Source organism: Heptranchias perlo, chromosome 8, assembly GCF_035084215.1.
Source record: "Heptranchias perlo isolate sHepPer1 chromosome 8, sHepPer1.hap1, whole genome shotgun sequence".
Taxonomy (NCBI): Eukaryota; Metazoa; Chordata; class Chondrichthyes; order Hexanchiformes; family Hexanchidae; genus Heptranchias; species Heptranchias perlo.
In genome coordinates, this window is record NC_090332.1 from 33,637,363 (window position 1) to 33,661,171 (window position 23,809).

Below are 23,809 nucleotides of genomic sequence, written 5' to 3' on the forward strand. Positions count from 1 at the left end.
TCCCCCCTTTTTTTGTTCTTTTCTCTTTACCCTTCCTAGGCCCCTCTCTTCTGTTGTTATGCCTCTTTTCATTTCTCCCCTCTTGAGTACTCTGCCCTCCCCAAATCCCTACCCCAACCCTTTAGCACTCCTCAACCTTCCTACTCTCCTGCTGCCGGCCCAGGCTTGTCTCCCTCTTAGATAAGCCTACAGCTTCCCTCTGGGCCTCTCTCGACATCCTCCGAAGGGCCCATCAAGGCACTCGTTGCTGCCTCCTTACGAGCAACAACCCTAACTGCCCCATCCCATTCTCTCACCTACCTTCCCACCCAGTGCGCCCACTGGGGCTAATCATGCCAATCTCCTTCCTGTCCCACTCACCCCTCCCATCTGTTCTTGCAAAGTACCACCCCATCTCTAACCTCCCTTACCTCTCCAAAGTCCTTGAAAATGTTGTCGCCTCCCAAATCCGTTCCCATCATTCCCACAACTCCATGTTTGAACCCTTCCAATCAGGTTTCCGCCCCTGCCATAGCACTGAAACTGTCCTTATCAAAGTCACAAATGACATCCTATATGACTGTGACCATGGTAAACTATCCCTCCCCATTCTTCTCGACCTGTCTGCAGGCTTTGACACAGTTGACCACACCGTCCTTCTCCAGTGCCTGTCCTTTGTCGTCCAGCTGGGTGGGACTGCCCTCGCCTGATTCCATTCCAATCTATCCAGTCGTAGCCAGAGAATCACCAGCAATGGCTTCTCTTTCCACACTCGCTCTGGAGTTCCTCAAGGCTCTCTCCTATTTCTCATCTACATACTGCCCCTTGACGACGTAATCCGAAATCATGTCAGTTTCCACGTATACGCTGACGACACCCAGCTCGACCTCACCACCACTTCTCTTGACCTCACCACTGATTCTGATTTGTCACGCTGCTTGTCCGACATCCAGTACTGGATGGGCAGAAATTTCAATTCAGGTTCATGCCTCCTGTCCCGTTGTCTTGTACAAATTACACCTATTTAGACTGAAGCATGCAAAGCCAGATTTACTTCCACTTTAACCTTCTCTTGGAGCCAATTATAAATTAATGACGCCTTGACACTATCTCCACAAGCAGAGGAAATATTCTTTCCTCGTCAAAATCCTTCATAATTTTATTAAACCTCTTCTTAACTTTCTCTGCTCCAGTGCACATAGTTCCAGATTCTCCATTCTCTCCTCATTACTATAATTTCTAATCCGTGGAATCATCCTGGTGAATCTACATTTAGTGCTCTCTTGTAGCTTTCATGTTCTTTAATGGTTGCCCAAAATTGCACAGAGTATCTGAACTGTAGTCTAATCATTGCCTTGTACAAATTTATCATATCCTCTCTGTTCTTGTACTCTTATGCCCTTATTTATAAAGCCCAAAATGCTTTTGGCCTTTTTATGGCTTTATCTATATGCACTAGCACTTTCAAGGCATTATGCATTTGCACCAATAGGTGTCTCTGTTCCTCCACACCTTTCAGCATCTTTCCATCAAGTGTATTATCCCATTCCCTTCTAAAATGCTTCATTAAACATTTCTCTGCAATAATTTACATCTGCCACCTGTCTGTTCATTCTCCTAATCTGTCTGTCCTTCTGATATCTGTTAGTCACAAAAAATTACAGCAGAGAAGGCCATTTGATCCATTGTTCTGAAAACACTATTCACTTCATCCCATTCCTCTGCCCTTTGCCCATGGACTTTTACTTTTTTTTTCTTTTATTTTATATATTTATCCACTTCATTTTTAAAAGCTATTTATTGATCTGCACTGTTCCTGGTAGGTTATTCCATGTTGCAACAACCCTCTGCATAAATTAAAAAATCTCACTCTTTCCCTTTATTCCTTCACTGATTTAAGATTGAGGGGTGATCTAATCAAGTGCTGAAAATGATGAAAGGATTCGATAGAATAGATACAGAGAAACTATCTACTCTGGTGGGGGAATCCAGAATAAGGGGGCACAATCTTAAAATTAGAGCTAGGCCATTCAGGAGTGAAATCAGGAAGCACTTTTTCACCCAAAGGGTAGTGAAAATTTGGAACTCTCTTCCTCAAAAGGCTCTGGATGCTGGGTCAATTGAAATTTTCAAGACCGAGGTTGATAGATTTTGTTTGGTAAAGGTATCAAGGGATATGGAGCAAAGGCAGGCAAACAGAGTTACGGTGCAGATCAGCCATGATTTAATTGAATGGCTGTAGTTGCTGAATGGCCTTCTCCTGTTCCTAAGATCTTAAATTTATGTTTTCAACTTACCGACTCATTTACCAGTAGAAATAGTTGTTGCCGATTGACCTTACCAAAACCCCTCATAATTTTTAACACCTTTATCAGGTGTCTTCTTCACCTACCTTCTTTCTTTGAACGAAAAGAACCCCAGTTTTTCCGCTGCTCCTCATTCTGCCAAACTTTCTACTTGTGTGTTGTCACCAAACTTCCCTGTACCCAAGTTAAAATTACTCAAAATTATATATTTTCTGTGGTGGCATTGTTCATCGTGAGTCACCCTCTCTGTGAATGTCCCGCATTCTGTGCCTCTGATCTCTCTCTACTCCATTTTTCTCTTTCTCTCTGACCCTGATCTCTCTCTGTCTTCTTGACCTATCTGCTTCTTTCTCCTTGACCTATAACAACAACAGCTTGCATTTATACAGCGCCTTTAATGCAGTAAAATGTTTCAAGGTGCTTCACAGAAGTGTAATCAGACAAAAATTGACATCGAGCTAAAGAAGGAGACATTAGGACAGATGGCCAAAAGCTTGATCAAAGAGGTAGGTTTTAAGGAGCGTCTTAAAGGAGAAGAGAGAGACGGAGAGGTTTAGAGACGGAGAGGTTTAGGGATGGAATTCCAAAGCTTGGGCCCTCAAGCAGCTGAAGTCATGGCCGCCATTTGTGAGGCAGAGGAAGTTGGGGTGCACAGGAGGCCAGAATTGGAGGAACACAGAGTTCCCGGAGGGTTGTAGGGCTGGAGGAGGTTACAGAGATAGGGAGGATTGAGGCCATGGAGGGATTTGAAACAAGATTGAGAATTTTAAATTAAAGTTGGTGGACTGGGAGCCAATGTAGGTAACTGTCTCTTTCTCCTTCCCTCCTCACCCCTCTGTGCAATCATTACCGCCCACCTGTCTGCTGTCACTCTCTCTCCAATGTTTCTAATATCACTCTCTTGTTGCCCCGATGCTTCTCCGCCCTATCTCCGTCTTCATATCTCTTCTCCCCCCCCACCCCCCATTTCTTTCTTGCTCTGCCCCTCTCTATCTCCTGACCAGTATGGCCGAGGCAGGTAGCGACAAAATTTTTTTAAAAATAATTGGTATGACCCAAGTCAGAAAACTGCTGAGGAAGGGGACAGGCAGACATAAGGAGAACGGAAGGCCAGGGTCTAAGTGGCCAGACATGGAAGAGGTGTGGGATAGGAGTGAGGAGTGGGTCCTGGAATTTTTTTGCTTATTAAATGCCTTTTAGATAGAATGGGGCTTTTCGGGGTCCAAGTAGAGAGCAGTAAAATGCTGCATTCAGAGATACCTACTCAACCGGTACTTGGTTGCAATTCTGAAAGCTGCATGATCAGAACAGGCAATGAATGTGTTCAAACTGCACTGCTACATTACCACACAATGTTCAATCCTCATTAAGCAGCCTCTACAAACCATAGAAGTAAAAGATTGCTTGGTTCTGTGGAAAAACACTTGAGTTGCACACATGTAAATTTGCATGATATTGCAGGTAGGTGGTGCCACATGTGAGCTCCTGCATCATATAAAACCCCAGGCCCTATGCCAGAAATTTATTTTCCCCCAGCTAAAGGTTGTGTTTGCCACTTTTCGCATTGATGTGGAGATGCCGGTGATGGACTGGGGTTGGCAAATGTAAAGAATCTTACAACACCAGGTTATAGTCCAACAAATTTATTTGAAAATCACAAGCTTTCGGAGGCTTTCTCCTTCGTCAGGTGAACGTGGAAATGAAATCCTTGAACGTTTCGCATTTATATTCAGAGAACAATACCTGGTGATTACAGATAATCTTTCCAACTGCCCGTTGTCAAGGCAATCAAAGTGTTCAGACAGAGAGTTGTTACCTACAGGACCACCGAATATACAAACGGCCAGAACACAAAACAGAGAGAGAGAGGGAGAAACATTCTAAAGGAAGAGAAAGACAGAAAATGACCCGTTGTATTAAAAACAGATAACTTTTATTCGCTGGTGGGGTTACGTGTAGCGTGACATGAACCCAAGATCCCGGTTGAGGCCGTCCTCATGGGTGCGGAACTTGGCTATCAATTTCTGCTCGACGATTTTGCGATGTCGTGTGTCTCGAAGGCCGCCTTGGAGAACGCTTACCCGACGATCGGTGGCTGAATGTCCTTGACTGCTGAAGTGTTCCCCGACTGGGAGGGAACCCTCCTGTCTGGCGATTGTTGCGCGGTGTCCGTTCATCCGTTGTCCACCAGGTACATGGTTCATACTCCTGTGACTCGGCCAACGTTGTCTACCTCAGACGTTGCAGGAAAGGATGCCCCGGAGCATGGTACATTGGCGAGACCATGCAGACACTGCGACAACGGATGAACGGACACCGCGCAACAATCGCCAGACAGGAGGGTTCCCTCCCAGTCGGGGAACACTTCAGCAGTCAAGGACATTCAGCCACCGATCTTCGGGTAAGCGTTCTCCAAGGCGGCCTTCGAGACACACGACATCGCAAAATCGTCGAGCAGAAATTGATAGCCAAGTTCCGCACCCATGAGGACGGCCTCAACCGGGATCTTGGGTTCATGTCACGCTACACGTAACCCCACCAGCGAATAAAAGTTATCTGTTTTTAATACAACGGGTCATTTTCTGTCTTTCTCTTCCTTTAGAATGTTTCTCCCTCTCTCTCTTTTGTGTTCTGGCGGTTTGTATATTCGATGGTCCTGTAGGTAACACCTCTCTGTCTGAACACTTTGATTGCCTTGACAACGGGCAGTTGGAAAGATTATCTGTAATCACCAGGTATTGTTCTCTGAATATAAATGCGAAACGTTCAAGGATTTCATTTCCACGTTCACCTGACGAAGGAGAAAGCCTCCGAAGGCTTGTGATTTTCAAATAAATTTGTTGGACTATAACCTGGTGTTGTAAGATTCTTTACTCTTCGCATTGGCCGTCTCATTGCCAAGACTGGGACAAAGTCTTCAGGCTTTCTACAAGAATAGGTTAGATTAGGCTGACCTTAAAATGTCAGTATATTCTGGGCTCAAAAGCAGCCATTTGTGATTTTCAGCTTTCCCAAGGATTCAGGATGTTGGTGGCAGTTGGAACACATAGGTATTAGTTAGCAAACCTTCAGAAAAACTCCATGGCCTTCCTTCTCCTTTTCTCTGTTACCTCTGCTGGTGATAAAACTAACTCCTCACCAAACTCTCTGTTCCTCTGACTCTGATCTCTTGTGCATCACCCCTCTCTTTACCCCACCGCATGTCTTCAGCCGCCTCGGCCACAAGCTCTGAAATTCTCTCTTTAAACCCCTCTGCCTCCCTCTCCTCCTTAAAGAGCCAACCCTTCTAATATTTCTTGGGTTCAGTGTCCATTTTTTGATTACGCTGCTATGAAGCACTTTGGGATGCTTTTCAATGTTAAAGGTGCTGTATAAATGCATTAGTTCCTTACCTATCCAAGCATAGCCAAAGCATCTCTAGCAATGCCTTCTCTACCAGCTGCTGCACCGTCACCACAAGGATCCATTCTTAACCCCTTCCTCTTCCTCATCTATGTGCTGCCCCTTGGGACATCATCCACAAACATGGGGTCAGCTTTCACATCTACACCAATGACAAGCAGCTGTACCTCTACACCACATCTCTCAACCTCTATGCTGTCAGACTGTTTGTCTGATATTCAGTCTTTGGATGAGCTGCACTTCCTCCAGCTAAACGTTGGGAAGATCGAAGCTCTAATTTTCGGCCCCTGCTATGAACTTTGTACCCCCGCCACCAATTCCATCCCCTTCCCTGGCCACCATTTCGGCTGAACCAAACTGTTCACAACCTCAGCAAACAGTTCAACGACGAGTTGGAAGCTCAGCTCCAACTCCATATCCTCTCCATCACAAAGACCGCCTACTTCCACCTCCGTAACTTGGGCCACCTCTGCCCCTATCTTAGTCCATCTGCCACTAAGACGCTCATCCATTCCTTTGCCACCTTCAGATTGACTATTCCAATGCTCTCTGACCTGCCCTCCCATCCTTAAGTCTCCATAAACTTCAGCTCATCCAAAGCACTGCTGCCCGTATCCTATCTCGCATCAAGTCCTTCTTACCTGTCACACCCTATCTTCATTAATCTACTCTGGCTCCCAGTCCCCTAATGTCTCAAACTTAAAATTCTCAACCTTTTGTTTAAATCATGGCTTTGTTTCTCCTTATCTCTGTAACCTCTTCCAGAGTTACACCTCAGCCCCCATCCCTGAATTCTCCATTCTTCTTATTCTGGACTCTTTCGCAATCCCTCCCCTTTCCTCACCCCACCATTGACAACCGTGACTTCAGCTGCCTAGACCAATGTGTTAGAATTCCCTCCTTAAACCTCTCTACCTCCTTTTATGACCTTCCTTACTACCCACCCCTTTGATCCAGGTTTTAATCTCCCTTCCTAATATCTCGTGGTTTGGTGTCCATTTTTTTTGATTATGTCTCTTTGAAGCACCTTGAGATTTTTTTCGATATAAAGTGCTATATAAATGCAATTTGTTTTTGAAAATCTCAACGTACTGGCCTGTGCTTGTTAGGACATACAAAAAAAATACAAGAAATAAAGTAAAATTAAAATTGATGTTGTTGGCCTCTTTACAGGCTCAGCAAGAGGGGAACAATAAAAGCAAAGTTTTGCTGTTTAGATTGTATAGCATAAAACTGCAGCCACTCTTTTTGGTTCTAGCCAGCACCTGTTTGCCACTTGCTCCAGCTCCTCCAACTTTCCTGGCAGCATGTTTAGGCTGAACCAGATGTTGCATAATCATGGCATTTTACTCTACCCTGAGTTCACCTTCCTGCACTGCATCCGGTCAGTCTTCCAGACTGCATTTTTCCACCTTAAACCTCCCTTGCTTGTGCATACTCATGTGACTGTTCTCTCTCTTCTTCCCCTCCCCCCCCCTTATTGTTCAAAACCCCCAGTCAATACATTTTATGTTCTCTAAGATTGATTTCTGAAATACCCTTGTTATGCTTAGGGCTTTTTAAACACTTTCTCTTTCAGTGGCTGTACCAGATTCTCCTCAAGAAAGCCTTTCTTCTGGAGAAGCGGAAATCTGTTTTCGATTGTGTACCCCATGCCTAACAATTATCATATTTTGTATTAATGCTGAGCATTGGAATTTGTATGATATTATGTCTTCTGTCAGTTGGAAGACAGGATTTATCATACTGGCCACATGCCTGGTACGAGCTATAACTACTAAACCAATTAATTTACAATAGTCTAAGTGGTTAATTTACTCTTTTTCAATCTAGAAAAACTATTTATAGCTTTTTCAACATGCAACAGTGTCTTAGGATGAAATAGATGAACCTTTTGTCCATTGATAAACGAAGAATACAGTTTTGTGGTATGGCCTCCAGGTAGAAATGTTATACATGTGAGACCCACTGATAACAGCCACTATGCCAGAACTGCTAAACGGAATCTTGCGTTTTATATCTTTTAATCCCTTTGAAATAGGTTATGGATCATTTGTGATCAAAGGAACAATAAGATTCTCGTAATATTAAATCACAGTATCATGACAATCCTTTGGAAAGAGAAAGTAACCTCACGTTGTCTGGAATCTTGCTTTCTTGCCACTTACACACATCCACCAACAATTTTCACTATGAAACAAAATCGATTCATAACAGACTTATAAACGGAACTGCTGACACACAATATTGTTAGTTGTGACGGGTTGCAAAATTTCACACTACTGAAAACAATTTGCTGCCTTCAAAGAGAGTTAATTTCCGCTAATTCAGAATGGGGCGCTTTGATCCCTTTTGATTCAGCTTCTCTCTTGTCAACTATTCTGAGATGTTCCTCTAGGTGAGAAGCTGTAAAAATGCTTGTTGCTATTCGGTAACATGATCTGCAAACTGTGCCTTCCCTAAAGAGCCATGTAGGCAGCAAATAAAGAAAACAAAAACAAGTAAGTATTAGCATACAAAGGGGCACAAACTGGAATTTTACACTCATCAGACCAAGTGTGCCCCCAGTTGGACTGTGGTCAAGACTGATCCAGGAAATATTTCATCAAAAGAAATTTAAGAGCCTCCACTATTGTGTCAGGATGTCTACCAACGCCTTTAAACACCGCGAAAGGCAATAACACTTTCACAGTCACATATGCTCGTGATAAAATGTCACTTATCGGATAAAATGTTTTTTTTGCCAAAGAATGATTCTGTGACTTGCCAGATTTTCCTTAGGTTTAGTAAATAGACCAGTGAAGCTGGGGTAAATCGCACACAATCCATCGAAGGAGATAGCTATCAATCCACCATCCCGGGATTTCCCGCTGACAGGGACTCCCCAACAAAAATATCCCCAACAGGATTTTAAAGTTTTCTAGCTGGCTTCAGACTATACTCCCAAATATAATATGAAACTAAACATAAATATCTCTTGGAGGAGGATATTTGGGAAGCTACCCAAACCATAACTCAAGAAAATGTCTTAAAAAGCCAGCCTCTGTACTCTTCATCTGCAATGTAGAGAATTGGCAATCAACCATCATCATACAGCCATGGTTCCAGTACAGATAAAGCTATTGTAGTGAACGGTATGTTTACCCATCCTCCACAGTGTAGCTGGGAGTATGCAAGATGGTTTGTTCAGACATATGTTCTTGAGTTACAGTTTGGGTAGCCTCCCTTTGAGACATCCACAGATTCCCTTGTTAGGAAGACAATTTGAGGATGATTATGCAAACCTGGCATTCTTCCCCAAAGATTTGCATGACTGATTTAACGCCCTTAATTAGACCATCTAGGCGTTGACAACCAGAATAAAACCCATGCTTTCATCCATTGTCAGCGGAGGCTTGAGGCTCTGCTGAAGAACTTTATATTATGCTAAGTCAATTGGGAGCAAAATTTTCTTGACTGGGCGGGGTGGGGGTGTGCAAGAGAAATGATGACAGTGTGCCCAAGGCAAGTTTAGCAGACCAAAGCTCCAAATATGCAGAGAAAATTTACAATAACAACTCATAATTATATAGTGCCTTTAACTTAGGAAAATGTCCCAAGGCGCTTCACAAGAACGTAATCAGACAAAAATTGACACCAAGCCAAAGAAGGAGATATTAGGACAGGTGACTAAAGGCTTGGTCAAAGAGGTAGATCTTAAAGGAGGAGAGAGAGCTTTGGGGAGGGAATTACAGAGCTTAGGGCCTGGATGGCTGAAGGCACAGCCACCAATGGTAGGGCAAAGGGAGTGAGGAATGTACTAAAGACCAGAGTTGTAGGAACACAGAGTGCTTGAAAAATTGCAGGACTGAAAGTGGTTACAGAGATAGAGAGGGGCAAAGCCTTGGAGGGATTTGAACATGAGGATGAGAATTTAAAAATCAAAATGTTGATGGACTGGAAGCTAATGTAGGACTGCGGGCAGAGGGGAGATGGCTGAACGGGACTTGATGCAGATTAGGATACAGGCAGCAGAGTTTTGGATGAGTTCGAGCTTATGCAGGGTGGAAGACAGTAGGCTGGCCAGAGGAGCATTGGAATAGTTGAGTCTGGAGGTGACAAAAGTTTGATGAGGGTTTCAGCAGCAGATGAGCTGAGACAGGGGTGGAAATGGACGATGTTACAGAGGTGGAAGTAGGCAGTCTTTGTGATGGAGAGGATATGGGGTTGGAAGCTCAGCTCAGGGTCAAATAGGACACGAGATTGCAAACAGTCTGGTTCAGTCTGGGATGGTGGTGAGGGAATAGAGTTTGTGGCGGGGACCAAAGACAATGGCTTTGGTCTTCCCAATGTTTAATTGTAGCTCATTCAGGACTGGATGTCGGATAAGCAGTTTAACAACACAGAGGCAGTGGAGGGTCGAGAGAGGTGGTGGTGGTGTAGAGCTGGGTGTCGTCAGCGTACATGTGGAACCTGATGTCATGTCTTTGGGTGATGTTGCTGAAGAGCAGCATTTAGATGAGAAATAGGAAAGGGCCAAGGATAGATACTTAGGGGCCTCCAGAGGAAATGGTTTGGGGTGAGAAGAGAAGGCATTGCAGGAGATTCTCTGGCTGTGACTGAAGTCAAAGGCTCAATGAATGCACTCCAGAAGGAGAACCCTCCCTCCAGATGTTGCATAGACTGCATCAAGAAATCTTGATCGGGTTTCTGATGGGCACATTCCTATAAACTAAGATCAGAAGGGGGCTCATGTATGTAAATTATTAGTATCAAACCTCAGAATAGACGGAATGTATAGGATCCAATGAAATTTGAAGGAGCCTCTGATAAGTATTCCAGCCGCAGATTTGGCAGCTATACTTCAGGTTCTCCTGCATGGGAAATCCACCACAGAGAAAATTTACCCCAAATTTCTCCAACCACACCTTCAAACGAATAGGTGCATTCAGTTAACAAATATCTTCAAAGTCTAGTCACATTTGAATACAATACCACCAAGTCCTGTGGTCAGGGTTTGTCCACCAAATAGCAACACAACGCCACGTAGTTGCTAAAATTGACTGGGATTTTTTTTGTAGTCAGCTACTGAAACATAATTCAGGCTACTTCACTGCAACAGGAGAATGTGATTCATACATTGGAGTTGGGAGCGAGATCCACGGCTTTAGTTTTGCAGATTGGCGTGGTGGTATATTTAAGGAGCAACTACCACAGCTCTGTTACGCCTTCACAATGAGTTTCTGGACGTCGAACCCAAGAGCTTCTCCCACACTTGCCTCAGGCCCAGTAGGGGGATGCCTGCAGAAATTCATGACCATATTATAGAAAGGATATTATTAAACTAGAAAGAGTGCAGAAAAGATTTACTAGGATGCTACCGGGACTTGATGGTTTGACTTACAGGGAGAGGTTAGACAGACTGGGACTTTTTTCCCTGGAGAGTAGGAGGTTAAGGGGTGATCTTATAGAAGTCTATAAAATAATGAGGGGCATAGATAAGGTCGATAGTCAAAATCTTTTCCCAAAGGTAGGGGAGTCCATAACGAGGGGGCACAGATTTAAGGTGAGAGGGGAGAGATACAAAAGGATCCAGAGGGGCAATTTTTTCACTCAAAGGGTGGTGAGTGTCTGGAACGAGCTGCCAGAGGCAGTAGTCGAGGCGGGTACAATTTTGTCTTTTAAAAAGCATTTGGACAGTTACATGGGGAAGATGGGTATCGAGGGATATGGGCCAAGTGCAGGCAATTGGGACTAGCTTAGTGGTATAAACTGGGCGACATGGACATGTTGGGCCGAAGGGCCTGTTTCCATGTTGTAACTTCTATGATTCTATGATTCTATGATATGGGAAGAACCACAATGGTACAAGAGCCTTATCTGAGAAGTCTATTTCCATATTGCCATATAGGAATGCCTTCAGAAACTTCATGGGTTCAATTTCAAGGGGAAAACGGTTATTAGAAGATACTTCTGTTGGTCTGTCCTCTGTACTTATACTTTTCACAAAGTGGCTCTCTGGATGCAGCATTTCCAAATAAACCCATATCTCTATGATTGGCTCCTGAGAGTTCTGTGTTGGAGATCAGCCATGCAGCAGATACTAAACATAATCCAGGACGTGGGTTTCATAGTCAGTTACACTAAACTCAATGCAGGTACTGGGCTTCATAAATTAAAGAAGTCCCACGTATAACCCATGCAAGATTTTACATTCTTATTAGCATTGCTTCTGCCCAGGAGATGGTTTTTCTGCCCTTTGATCAGTGTGTAGAGCTCGAAGATCTTGTATACCCTCTATAGGGAGGATCATGGGTCCAACGAAGGTATTTAAGAATATAAGCTCAGTAGCAGCAGCTATCTCCATGATTGGCAACAGCTGGCTGATTGAGATCACTGTAGTTGAACCCAGTCAGTATCTCTGACATTTGAGATTGGTTTAAAAACCTAGTTCTGCTTGGGATTGGACTACTTGCAAACTGTTCCCTTGATGTAATTTTTTACAAGATAATGTACGCACTGTTCAAACCTCTTTGAACATGTATGCTTAAATTTCTTAAATGGATAATTACACTCTTGTCTGTATTACTTTTGGTTTTCAGTCTGTGAACTGCAAGCCCTCATTGCAGACCACAGTTATGTTGCATCTGGCATTGTAATTGGGGAGTTCTTAAAACTTACCCAGAGATTTTACCTAAATCACTTTGCAGTTTCATGTAGATCAAGAAATTGTTGTCAACTGCCACTTATCATCTGCCACTTGTCAAAACTAAAACATTGTTTCCACTAGATGCTTGCAGAGCCCTGCACTTTGTCTCATGGAGGAATTTCAAAAGACTTGACAGTTATTTGTTTCCTGTGGTGAAAAATGTGAACTGGTGACTAAACAGCAGATAGCTAAATGCATGGTTATGTGCGCTCTGCTCTTATCATCTGGTAAAAGCAGCCTGAGTCAGGTTGAAGGCCATTCAATGACTACCTCCTGGCATCTTTTAATCAGATTTCAATGTATAGCTTCTGTAAGGCAGCCACATAGTGATCTTTACACATTTAATAAATATTACTGTTTAAATTTTACTTCAGCACAAGATAATCCCCTGAATTCTACAACATTTGTTCCTTTTTGCTTTCTCTTGTGGTGTGTGGAAAATACTTAATGAACAAGGAAAATAGTTCACCTGCTCTTGTAGTGTCATAATTCTTCAATATCGTGTGTGTGCAAGAGAGAACGCACATACTCCTGCCTGCTCCTGCAAGCCTCACACAGGTAGGACTATTTTTGCAAGGGGAAGAAAGTTACAGGTCCATGATCAGTTTTAATTCAGCTTTAATTCAAAATGAATTTGACTATGGCATAGGTCCTGGACTTTATATGGTATTGGAGTAGGGGACCATGTGTGACACTACTCACCTGCAGCAATAAGACAATGTTTTCTGTGTGAGCCTAGCAGCTGGCCAAGCTAGGCTGTACTCCTAACAATATTTGAAGGATGTAGATCATTTGAAGAATAAAAACTCTAGAGGGTATGTAATTTGTTTTTACACATAATATTAACTAAAATTATTGTGCAGTACAAATGGCAATAATTTATGACTACCAGCATGGCAGGAAATAAGTGAGGTTTTCAAGCAATAGTCTCTTGTTACAGCTTTGCTGAAACTCCTAAAAGCGATGGTGATGCTCCTTCAAAATAAAGCAAAGTAATTGCTGAGTATACCAATTTTAAATGGTATTGGCCAATTATGTATGATAAACAAATTGTTAATAATGAAACGGTGCATGTGGGATCACTATAGCTTGTGTTGATTGATCTTTCCTAGATCTTGTGTTTACAAGAAGTTCAGAACAACCACTACGGACTGCAGCTGAAGCCAGTATTGGAATCACTGGGTAAGATTGATTGTTGTACAGTACTCTACTGGGGAAAATCTAAGCCTTAACCACTAGATGCCCTTCAATTTATGTTCCATAATTCTAAGCCTAATAGCAAATAAGTCTTGAACTTGCTCAGCTCTTACAGATAGACTTCATTTTTTTTTCGTCCATGATTGAAGAACATTGAGAAAATATTCAGTGGTTCTTACAATTTAGGAAATTCAGTATTTTTGGTGCAGTGTGTTTGAATCATGTCATTTTTATCTCTGAGTTGGTTTTGAAGTCAACCATGATGGAATAGATGAACATCTCCTTCACAGCCATTTAATATTCCTAATTGAAATGTATTTGGACACTTTCTACTCAGCAGGCATAAGTTCATAATCTCAAAGCTGCTTTCTCAAATTTTAGTTTATTCCGCTTGTGTTCTGGCTGCAGCTTCAGACAGAATGTAATAGCGGAGCAAGGGTTTTGTCTTCAGCAATAAAAACTGTTATTGCTTATCTCACCAACAACACTATTTCTTGTGAGCCATTTGCAGATCTACCTTGATAAGAGCTGTAGCGATTAAAATCCCTCCAACTCACCAACTCAGGTAGTGGTGATGGCAGTAACCCCACCCATTTGCCAATGGAAGTAATGGCAATATCACAATAGGTACAACACAGGAAGAGGCCACTCTGCCCACCGTGCCTGTGCCAGCTCTTTGAAAGAGTTATCCAATTAATCCAATTCCCCTGCTCTTTAATTTTTTTCCCCTTAAATATTTATCCAATTCCCTTTTGAAAGTTATTATTGAATCTGCTTCCACCTCCCTTTCAGGCAGTGCATTCCATATCATTACAACTCGCTGCATAAAAAATTATTTCCTCATGTCACCTCTGGATCTTTTGCCAATCACCTTAAATCTGTGTCCTCTGATTAACGACCCTTCTGACACCGGAAACAGTTTCTCCTTATTTACTCTGTCAAAGCCGTTCATGATTTTGAACACCTCTATCAAATCTCCCTGTAACCTTCTCTGTTCTAAGGAGAACAACCCCAGCTTCTCCAGTCTTTCGACATAACTGGAGTCCCTCATCCCTGGTACCATTCTAGTAAATATCTTCTGCACCCTCTCTAAGGTGTGGTGCCCAGAATTAAACACAGTACTCCAGCTGAGGCCTAACCACTGTTTTATAAAAGCATAACTTCCTTGCTTTTGTATTCTGTGCCTCTATTAATAAAGCCAAGGATTCATATGCCTTTTTGACAGCTTTCTCAACTTGTCCTGCCACCTTCAAAGATTTGTGTATGTGCACCTCCAGATCTCTCTGTTCCTGCACCCCCTTTAAAATTGTACCATTTAGTTTATATTACCTCTCCTCATTCTTCCTACCAAATGTATCACTTCACACTTCTGTGCATTAAATTTTATCTGCCATGTGTCTGCCCATTTCACCAGTCTGTCTATGTCCTCCTGAAGTCTGTTACTATCCTCCACATTGTTTACTACTTTTCCGAGTTGCGTGTCACCTGCATACTTTGAGATTATACCCTCTGTGCCCAAGTCCAGGACATTAATATATATCAAAAAGAGCAATGGTCCTAATACTGACCCCTGGCAACACCACTGTATACTTCCCTTCAGTCCGAAAAACAACCATTCACCACTATTCTTTTCTTTCTGTCCCTTACCCAGTTTTGTATCCACGCTGCCACTGTCCCTTTAATCCCATGGACTTTAATTTTGCTAATAACTCTACTATGTGGTACTTCATCAAATACCTTCTGAAAGTCCATATACACAATATCAACTGCACTCATCAACCCTCTCCATTACTTCATAAAGAAATCAATCAAATTAGTCAAACATGATTTTCCTTTAACAAATCCATGCTGACTTTCATTTATTAGCCCATACTTTTCCAAGTGCCAATTAATTTTGCCCCAGATTATTGTCTCTTAAAGTTTCCCCACCACCGACATTAGGCTTACTGGCCTGTAATTGCCAGGTTTCTCCCTCTCCCGTTTTTTGAACAGGGGTGTAACATTTGCAATCCTCCAGTCCTCGGGCATTGCCCCATATCTAAAGGGAGATTGGAAGATTGTGGCCAGAGCCTCTGCAATTTCCACCCTTCCCTCAGCAACCTAGGATGCATCCCATCTGGACCGGATGACTTTTTTCTACTTTGAGTACTGCCAATCTTTTAAGTACCTCCTCTTTATCTATTTTTATCCTATTCAGTATCGCTACTACCTCCTCCTTTAATGCTACAATGGCAGCATCCTCGTCTCTTGTGAAGACGGATGCAAAGTATTCATTTAGTACCTCAGCCATGCCGTCTGCCTCCACAAGAAGATCTCCTTTTTTGTCCCCAATCTGTCCCACCCTTCCTTTGATTACCCTTTTACTATTTATATGTTCATAAAAGACTTTTGGGTTCCCTTTTATTTTAGCCACTAATCTATTCTCATGATCTCTCTTTGCCCCTCTTATTCCCTTTTTAGGTCTCCTTTGTGCTTTCTGTATTCAGCCTGGTTCTCTGCTGTATTATGAACCGTACATTTGTCATAAGCCTCCTTTTTCTGTTTCATTTTAATCTCTATATCTTTAGTCATCCGGGGAGCTCTAGCTTTGGAGCCCTTCCTTTCCCCCTCGTAGGAATGTGTCTGCTCTGTACCCGAACCAACTCCTCCTCGAAGGCCTTCCATTGTTCAATTACTGTTTTGCCGACCAATTTTTGATTCCAATCCACATGGGCAAGATCCCTTTTTAACTCACTGAAATTAGCCCTCCTCCAGTTAAGTATTTTCACATTTGATTGTTCCTTGTCCTTTTCCATAACTATTCCAAACCTAATATTATGATCACTGTTCCCCAAATGCTCCTCTGCTGAAATATGCTACACCTGCCCCACTTCATTCCTCAGAACTAGATCCAGCACTGCTTCCTTCCTTGTTGGACTGGAAACACACTGTTCAAGAAAGTTCTCTTGTACACATTTCAGGAATTCCTCCCTCTCTTTGCTCTTTACACTGTTATTGTGCCAGTCTATAATTGGGATAATTGAAGTCCCCCATTATCACTGCTCAATAGTTTTTGCATCTTTCTGAAATTTGCCTGAAAATTTTCTCATCTACCCTTTCCACTATTCGGTGGCCTGTAGTATATACCCAGCAGTGTAATAGCTCTTCTATTGTCACTTAATTCTAACCAAATAGATTCTGTCTTTGACCCCTCAACTACATCATCCCTTTCCAGTGCTATAATAGTTTATTTGATGAAAAGTGCCACCACCCCCCCACCGCCAACTCCTTTCTTTCCTTCCCTATCTTTCCTGAATACCTTGTGGCCAGGAATATTAAGTACCCAACTCTCTCCTTCTTTGAGCCAGGTCTCTGTTATTGCCACTATATCATAGTCCCATGTGGCGACATGAGCCTGCAACACACCAAGCTTATTTACCATGCTACGAGCATTTACCCACATGCACTCTAAACTCATCTTAGAGTGACCACTTCCTGAAACGTACTATCCACAAAACTCTCAACTTCCTGTGTGTACTGTAGTGATGCCAGCTGCCCCTTAAGCTCAGAAACTCTGAGCTTTAACAGTAAGCGGCATTTCCTGCACATGTGGTTTTCCAGGACACACAAAGTGTTCTGGAGTTCCCACATGGCACAGGATATGCATGCGACAAGCCCAAGCTGTCCTGCCATGTTAGCTAACAATTATTGAAGCTGTTTGTTTAGCGTTATGGCAATTTACTGTTTATCTAACACTAAAACACTAACCACTAAAGTCACTAACCGCCAAGAACATTAACCAATAAACTAAATACTTACTGACCTACCCTCGACATTCCTGTTTGTCTTGTGACGTCGTTTTTTGATTCCTCACACGGTTCCCTTTATGCTCTGCTCAGCTGCTTCTCCCGCACTTCGAGCTCAGCTCAGCCATTGTGCGTGGCTCGACCGCTGCTCCCGCGCTTTAGGGATTTTCAGAAACAATTCTCATGGAAACTACTTATCACTAGAGTTAAATAGATGGAATTGACCTTTTCATGTCTTAGTTTGGAGATAAACCAGTTTTATGCAATCACTTGTATATATTTAGTATTCTGAAATTTGTTCTAGCAAATTCTAATAGGCGTGCCAATTTTTATAATGAAAAACCTTTATATCTTGATTTTTATTCTGCAGGTTATCATTGTGAGTACAAAATGCGAACAGGAAACAAGAGGGACGGCTGTGCTATTTGTTTCAAACGCTCAAAGTTTTCGCTTGTCTCTGCTAGCCCAGTGGAATTTTATCGTCCTATGATCCAAATACTGGACAGAGACAATGTAGGACTTGTGCTACTGCTGCAACCAGTTCTTTCACATTCTGCTGCTCTTGTGTGTGTGGCAAATACTCATCTCTTATACAATCCACGACGGGGGGACATCAAGCTGGCTCAGCTTGCAATACTCCTGGCTGAGATTAACAAATTGGCCTCTGACGGGAAAGGTGGATACTGGCCGATCATCCTATGTGGAGATTTTAACTCTGTCCCTGGTTCTCCTTTATACAACTTTATTAGGAACGGGAAACTGATTTATGATGGACTTCCAATAGGAAAGGTATTGCCAATAACCTCAAGAAAACCATTTCAAAACATAAAAGGGGTTAAATATATCGTGCTTAGTGGGTACTTTTTTGTTGGAGAATCATGCCAACCTCTCTCTAGCTTTAGTGAATTCAAAACTCTGAAGTTCTCTCATGTTTAACTATCACACTGCAATGGAAACATGAGATTTTAAACAAAATTTGTATTGAGATCACGGGAGAAAAATTATCTTAATTTATAGTATTTGGGCACTGCACTATGACGTAATATCTAGTAACCAAAGAAAATGTTGTTCCAACACGTGTTGCTCAGAGAAAAATTGGTTTGGAGTACTTTGTATTTCTTAGAACATTCATCCTCCTGGCCAAATACAGCAAATCTATGTTTAAAATCCCTCAGGGCCATATAAAAAACACTCTCAAAATATAAACCTTTCTTTACGATCTTTATTTAAAAACATTGAGGATGGATGTCTTTTTAAAAAGTCAAGAACAAAGTTAAATGTAAATGAGATTAAAAACAGGTTATACCTCCTAAATGATTGCCACAACCGTTGGATGTGATCATAAGACCATAAGAGATAGGAGCAGGAGTAGGCCATTCAGCCCTTCGAGCCTGCTCTGCCATTTAATGAAATCATGGCTGATCTGATTTTTACCTCAACTCCACTTTCCCGCCTTTTCCCCATATCCTTTGACTCCCTTGCTGATCAAAAATTTGTCTAACTCAGCCTTGAATGTATTCAGTGACTCAGCCTCCACAGCTTTTTGGGGTAAAGAATTCCAAAGATTCACAACCCTCTGGGAGAAAAAATTCCTCCTCATTTCTGTCTTAAATGGCCGACCCCTTATTCTGAGACTATGCCCCCTAGTTTTAGATTCCTCTCAGCATCTACCCTATCGAGTCCCCTCAGAATCTTGTATGTTTCAATAAGATCTCCTCTCATTCTTCTAAACTCCAATGAGTTTAGACCCAACCTGTTCAATCTTCCCTCATAAGACAACCCTTCCATACCCGGAATCAACCTAGTGAACCTTCTCTGAACTGCCTCCAATGCAAGATATCCTTCCTTAAATAAGAGCACCAGAATTGTATGCATGTGACAACTAATAGGCACTATATTGTTTTCAAATACATTTCAGGAAAAACCTCACTTTCATTGAACTGCATAAGAAGCTTGCCAGTCAATAGTCAGTAGTGACTGCAACCCTCAAAATGCTGTAAGTGACTAATTAGAAGCTTTGGTCACTTGATACCCACTGATTGCTAGCAAGTAATGGTAGCATTTTGTGATTCCTTTAGACCAATTAGATTATCAGAATGCAATTCACTTAACTGGCCAATCAGATTGCAAGAAAAGAAAGTTCACTGTAAAAATGAAACAGAATATGTATTATCCACTAATCCACTGTCTCGGTTCTTATAGCTGAATTTCATTGCTACTGTTGCAACTCTGTTTATTGGTATCATTTTCACCTGGTGATTTAATTGTCATTAGAGCGGTGACTATTGCTTGTTGCACTGGACTGTTTAATTTTTGCCAGTGCTATTGAAGCCATTAAAATTTTATAAATATGCTCCATTTGCTAGAGCTGAAATATTCTGATTTTCACTCCCAGGTGAGGGTTGGGGAATTTACCAAACAGTTATCCTAGCTCTCTTCAGCTCATTAGTTCTGATAAAAATGAATGAGACTGGATGACAGTAATTATATTTGTGTCTCTTTCTGAATGTATAAGTATTCTTTCTGTACATACCCAGTATCACTGTAAACAGCCACATATAAATGAGATTGAAATATAGCCTTTATATTAAGTTGGACTTTTATTCCATCTCAGTTAGTACCTACAAATATTTTGCTGATTTAGCCTGGTATATTGTGAACCTATGATGTATCTACTTTCTACAACATGACCCACTTGGCACCCCTCCCCCAAAATGCCACCTAAAAACCCTAAAAGATCCATTATTCTTGTGTAAGATTACAAAACTACTATATACTGAAATACTTGCCTTTGTATCAGCTAGCATTCAAAAATACATTTGCTCTCTTCTTTCTCATTTCAACCAGCACAATTCGTTTCCCCAGCCCTCCAGTGCTGTGATAATTAAATAGCAACTCTGCAGTCTGGCTCCTGTTGCAGATTTTAAATTTCCTCTCCCTCTGGGCATTCTCCAATTTCAAATCAACAGCAGAAGTCTCCAGTGAAGTCAAGATTGGGAGGGAAAGTAGTCAACAACAACTTGTAAATATGTTAAATGTACTATATAAATCCAAGATGTCCCAAGGCATTTAACAGTTAGGGAAAAGAAAACAAGCTGATAGGAAGAGAGAGATTAGGAAGAATGACAAAGCTTATTTGAACGGATGGACTATGAGGAGTTTTTAAATGAGAGAGGTCGAGAAGCAGGGAGGTTTACGGAGAATTCCCTCTATATACACCTCTACCTCCATCTCCTCCTTTAAAATCCTCCTTAAAACTCATCCCTCTGACCAAGCTTTAGGTCATTCCTCCTAAATTCAGAGTTTTATCGGAATGTTTTGTGGTACACTTTATAACTTACTATCTTTCGTATAGGTATCTGGTCAGGAGCAGAGTCACAGGGGCCAGAGAGCTTTGACAAGGCCACTTTGGCCACCAAGCCTTGGAATTTCACCAGCATGTCAATATGAAACATTGAATCGTCAGCATACGAGCAAAGATGCAGGTATGATTTCTAAGATTCCTCTTAATGTCAAACTGCCACGTGAAATTTGCAATACAGTCCTCTGTGTGGTGGAATGCCTGTTTTAAACTGCAATCACAGTGGTCTTGGTTTAAAAATGGAATTTACTTTGCTTTAAGAAATTTGCTGCTGGATTTGATCAATTTTTTCAGAATGTGCTCAGCTGTTAACTCCATTAATATTTCCTATGTAATTTAAAGAATATCCTTTGGAAGCTATGGGCAGTTCAGAAGAGTTAAAGGATGCCACGAATAAGAAGCATTCTCCTGTGGATGAATTGTAAGTTAACTTTTTGTTGAAAATTCAGAATGATTCAGTGGTGAGGAGAATGTGATTTGAGGCTTATTCTTCACAATAATTTTATTAACATTCTGCCTCCTTATTTTAACTTTAATAAATAAAATTTGAAATTTGGCACTTGCTCTCAAGCTCAATACTCTGACAATAAATATCATTAAGATAGTGAGTGAACCGTACTGAAGAAATAGAGCAACATTTTAAGTAAGACAAAGTTTATTTTTAAAATTAAATTTCAAGATAGAAGTTGTTTTAAATCCGAGGGCCCGATTTTAAAGGGGGAACAGGAACGCTGTGCACATCTCCTGGAAAATTGAGCTTGGAGAGGGTATGAGGGGAGCTAGGAAAGAAACTAGAAAAGGACATGGGTTCAGAGCTAGGGCAGAGGGGAACCTTAGGGGAGGTTTTGCTTAGTGGGCAAGGGAAGGGGGGAGCAGCAGAGGCAGCTGTACAGACGGCCTCAATCTTAGTGACAAAGAAATCCATGAGCTCCTCACATGTTGACGGTGAGACAGGTTTAAGGAGATAGTTGGTAGTGGAGAAAAAAAGCCAGGGGTTATCTTTGCTTTCCAGGCTCAACCTGGAGTAGTGAGTGGTTTTGGCAGAGAAGGGTAGGTATTTATAATGCTTTATGTGGTCCAGCCAGATCTGGCGATGAATGGCTAAACCAGATACGTTCAAGTCTGCACGCCTTGGACTTGAGGGAATGAAGATAGGCGCCATACCATGGGGAACGATTAAGAGGGGAGAGAGCAACGGTTTTACTGTGCACAAGGACATTAAAGGTGGAGAAGAGGGAGTGGTTGAGCAGATCAGCAGCTGCTAAAGTATCATGGCGAATGGAGGACCAAAGGCTAGCCAGTTGGCAATTTGAAAGGGTAATTATAAGTAACTTGGGGAACAGTTTTTTTTCCAGGGGCAGACACAAGGAAGGGGTTGAAAAGGGATAAGGGGGGGTATGAGTGGTGAGGGATACAAGGTGAGGGAGATGGCCCTTCTCTATTATTGAGACCATGGGAGTAGAGAATCCACATCAGATAGCAGGGTCGATGGGGTGGCCGTGAAAATGGGTAGGAGAGTTTATAAAGAGGGAGAGATTAAGGGAGGACAGGAGGGCATTGAAATCAGAAGAGAGAGGGCAAGGTGAGTTGAGGTAAAGGTTGAAACTACCATGGATGAGGAGTTGCTCAGAGCAGAAGCTGAAGGAGGGACGATACCTCAAAGAGAAACTCAGGGTGGGGCTTGGGGGATGAGCAATCAGATGAGGAGCCAATTTTCTTCAGTCTGTGGATAATCAATAATGTCTGTACTTGCTACTACTTCACATTGACTGAAGAGCAGTGCATTTTGGAGAATTGGACGGTGCAGTGGGCTAGCATAGAGGCCTAGAGTTTCCACTAGTTTGCTCTGGTTTTACCACGCAATCTGGCCGAACCAACGCAAAGGATTGCATAAACTCAATTTACACTGGGCGTAACTTCCAGCGTAATTCGAGTTTCCGCAATCTTTTGCACTGGTTTAAAAATCATTGCGCTGAAGCCGGCCCCACCCACAAAACTGACTACGCCTCTCAATCGAAATAATGAGGATGGTAAGTTTCCGCCAATTGTGCCCGTTTGTGGCGATTCGAGAAGGGCTTTCAAATTAAGTTAGTTGTCTTAGACACACAGGCACTAGTAGGCACGTTTTAACATATCAAAAAATGCTTAATTTATTAAGAAACTGACTAGTGTACACCAATGAAAGTAATAAATGGTTCAGCACAGTTTTTTTTAAGTCGTTTTCAGTGATTTTAAAATCAGGTTACTCACAGGTGGAAGACTAGACACCCTTATTAAAAATGCTTATTTTTTGTGATAAACCCATTTTCAGCTGTATTAATAACTGCACCTGGATGCCATTCTTAAATACAGCTTAAATACATCAATGAGTATTTTTTATTGCAAAGAAAGAAAAATAAACGATTATGCTCTGTTATGCTGCCAGATTGCTCTGGTTTATGGAAGATTTTACGTTTGTAATTATGCAAATGTATTTTGAACTGTTACCTAACCGGTGCAATTCTCAGGCGCAATTTGCGCCCAATTACTGATTGCACCCCAATGTCTTTCACCTTTGAGAATGTCGCACTGGGAAGGGGTGTTTTTAGGAACATAGGAATAGGAGTAGGCCATCTAGCCCCTCGAGCCTGTTCCGCCATTCAATGAGATCATGGCTGATCTGTGACCTAACTCCATATACCAGCTGTAGCCCCTTATCTCTTAATAGCTTTGGTTAACAAAAATCTATCAATCTCAGATTAAAAATAACAATTAAGATAGCATCAACTGCTGTTTGCAGAAGGGAGTTCCAAACTTCTGCCACCCTTTGCGTGTAGAACTGTTTCCTAACTTCACTGCTGAAAGTCCTGGCTCTAATTTTTAGGCTATGTTCCCTAGCCCTAGACTCGCCAACCAGCGGAAATAGTTTCTCTCCAGCTACCCTATCAGTTCTCCTTAATATCTTGAAAACTTCGATCAAATCACCCCTTAATCTTCTAAATTCCAGGGAATACAGCCCTAGTTTGTGTAATCTCTCCTCGTAATTTAACCATTGGAGTCCAGGTATCATTCTACTAAATCTAGATGCCTGGACTCCAAGGGTTAAATTACG

General features: G+C 42.0%; 1 protein-coding gene across 4 annotated transcripts in view; it reads left to right on the forward strand.

Annotated features, from left to right (window-relative positions):
* angel2 (angel homolog 2 (Drosophila)) overlaps positions 1-23,809 on the forward strand; it is a 55,062-nt gene that overhangs the window by 24,218 nt on the left and 7,035 nt on the right. For all 4 annotated transcript variants that reach the window (XM_067988927.1, XM_067988928.1, XM_067988930.1 and 1 more), the window contains 4 exons: positions 13,488-13,557; positions 17,728-18,146; positions 20,713-20,842; positions 21,061-21,139. In XM_067988927.1, coding sequence (XP_067845028.1) covers positions 13,488-13,557; positions 17,728-18,146; positions 20,713-20,842; positions 21,061-21,139 — 698 coding nt within the window. The remainder of the gene's footprint in view (positions 1-13,487; positions 13,558-17,727; positions 18,147-20,712; positions 20,843-21,060; positions 21,140-23,809) is intronic.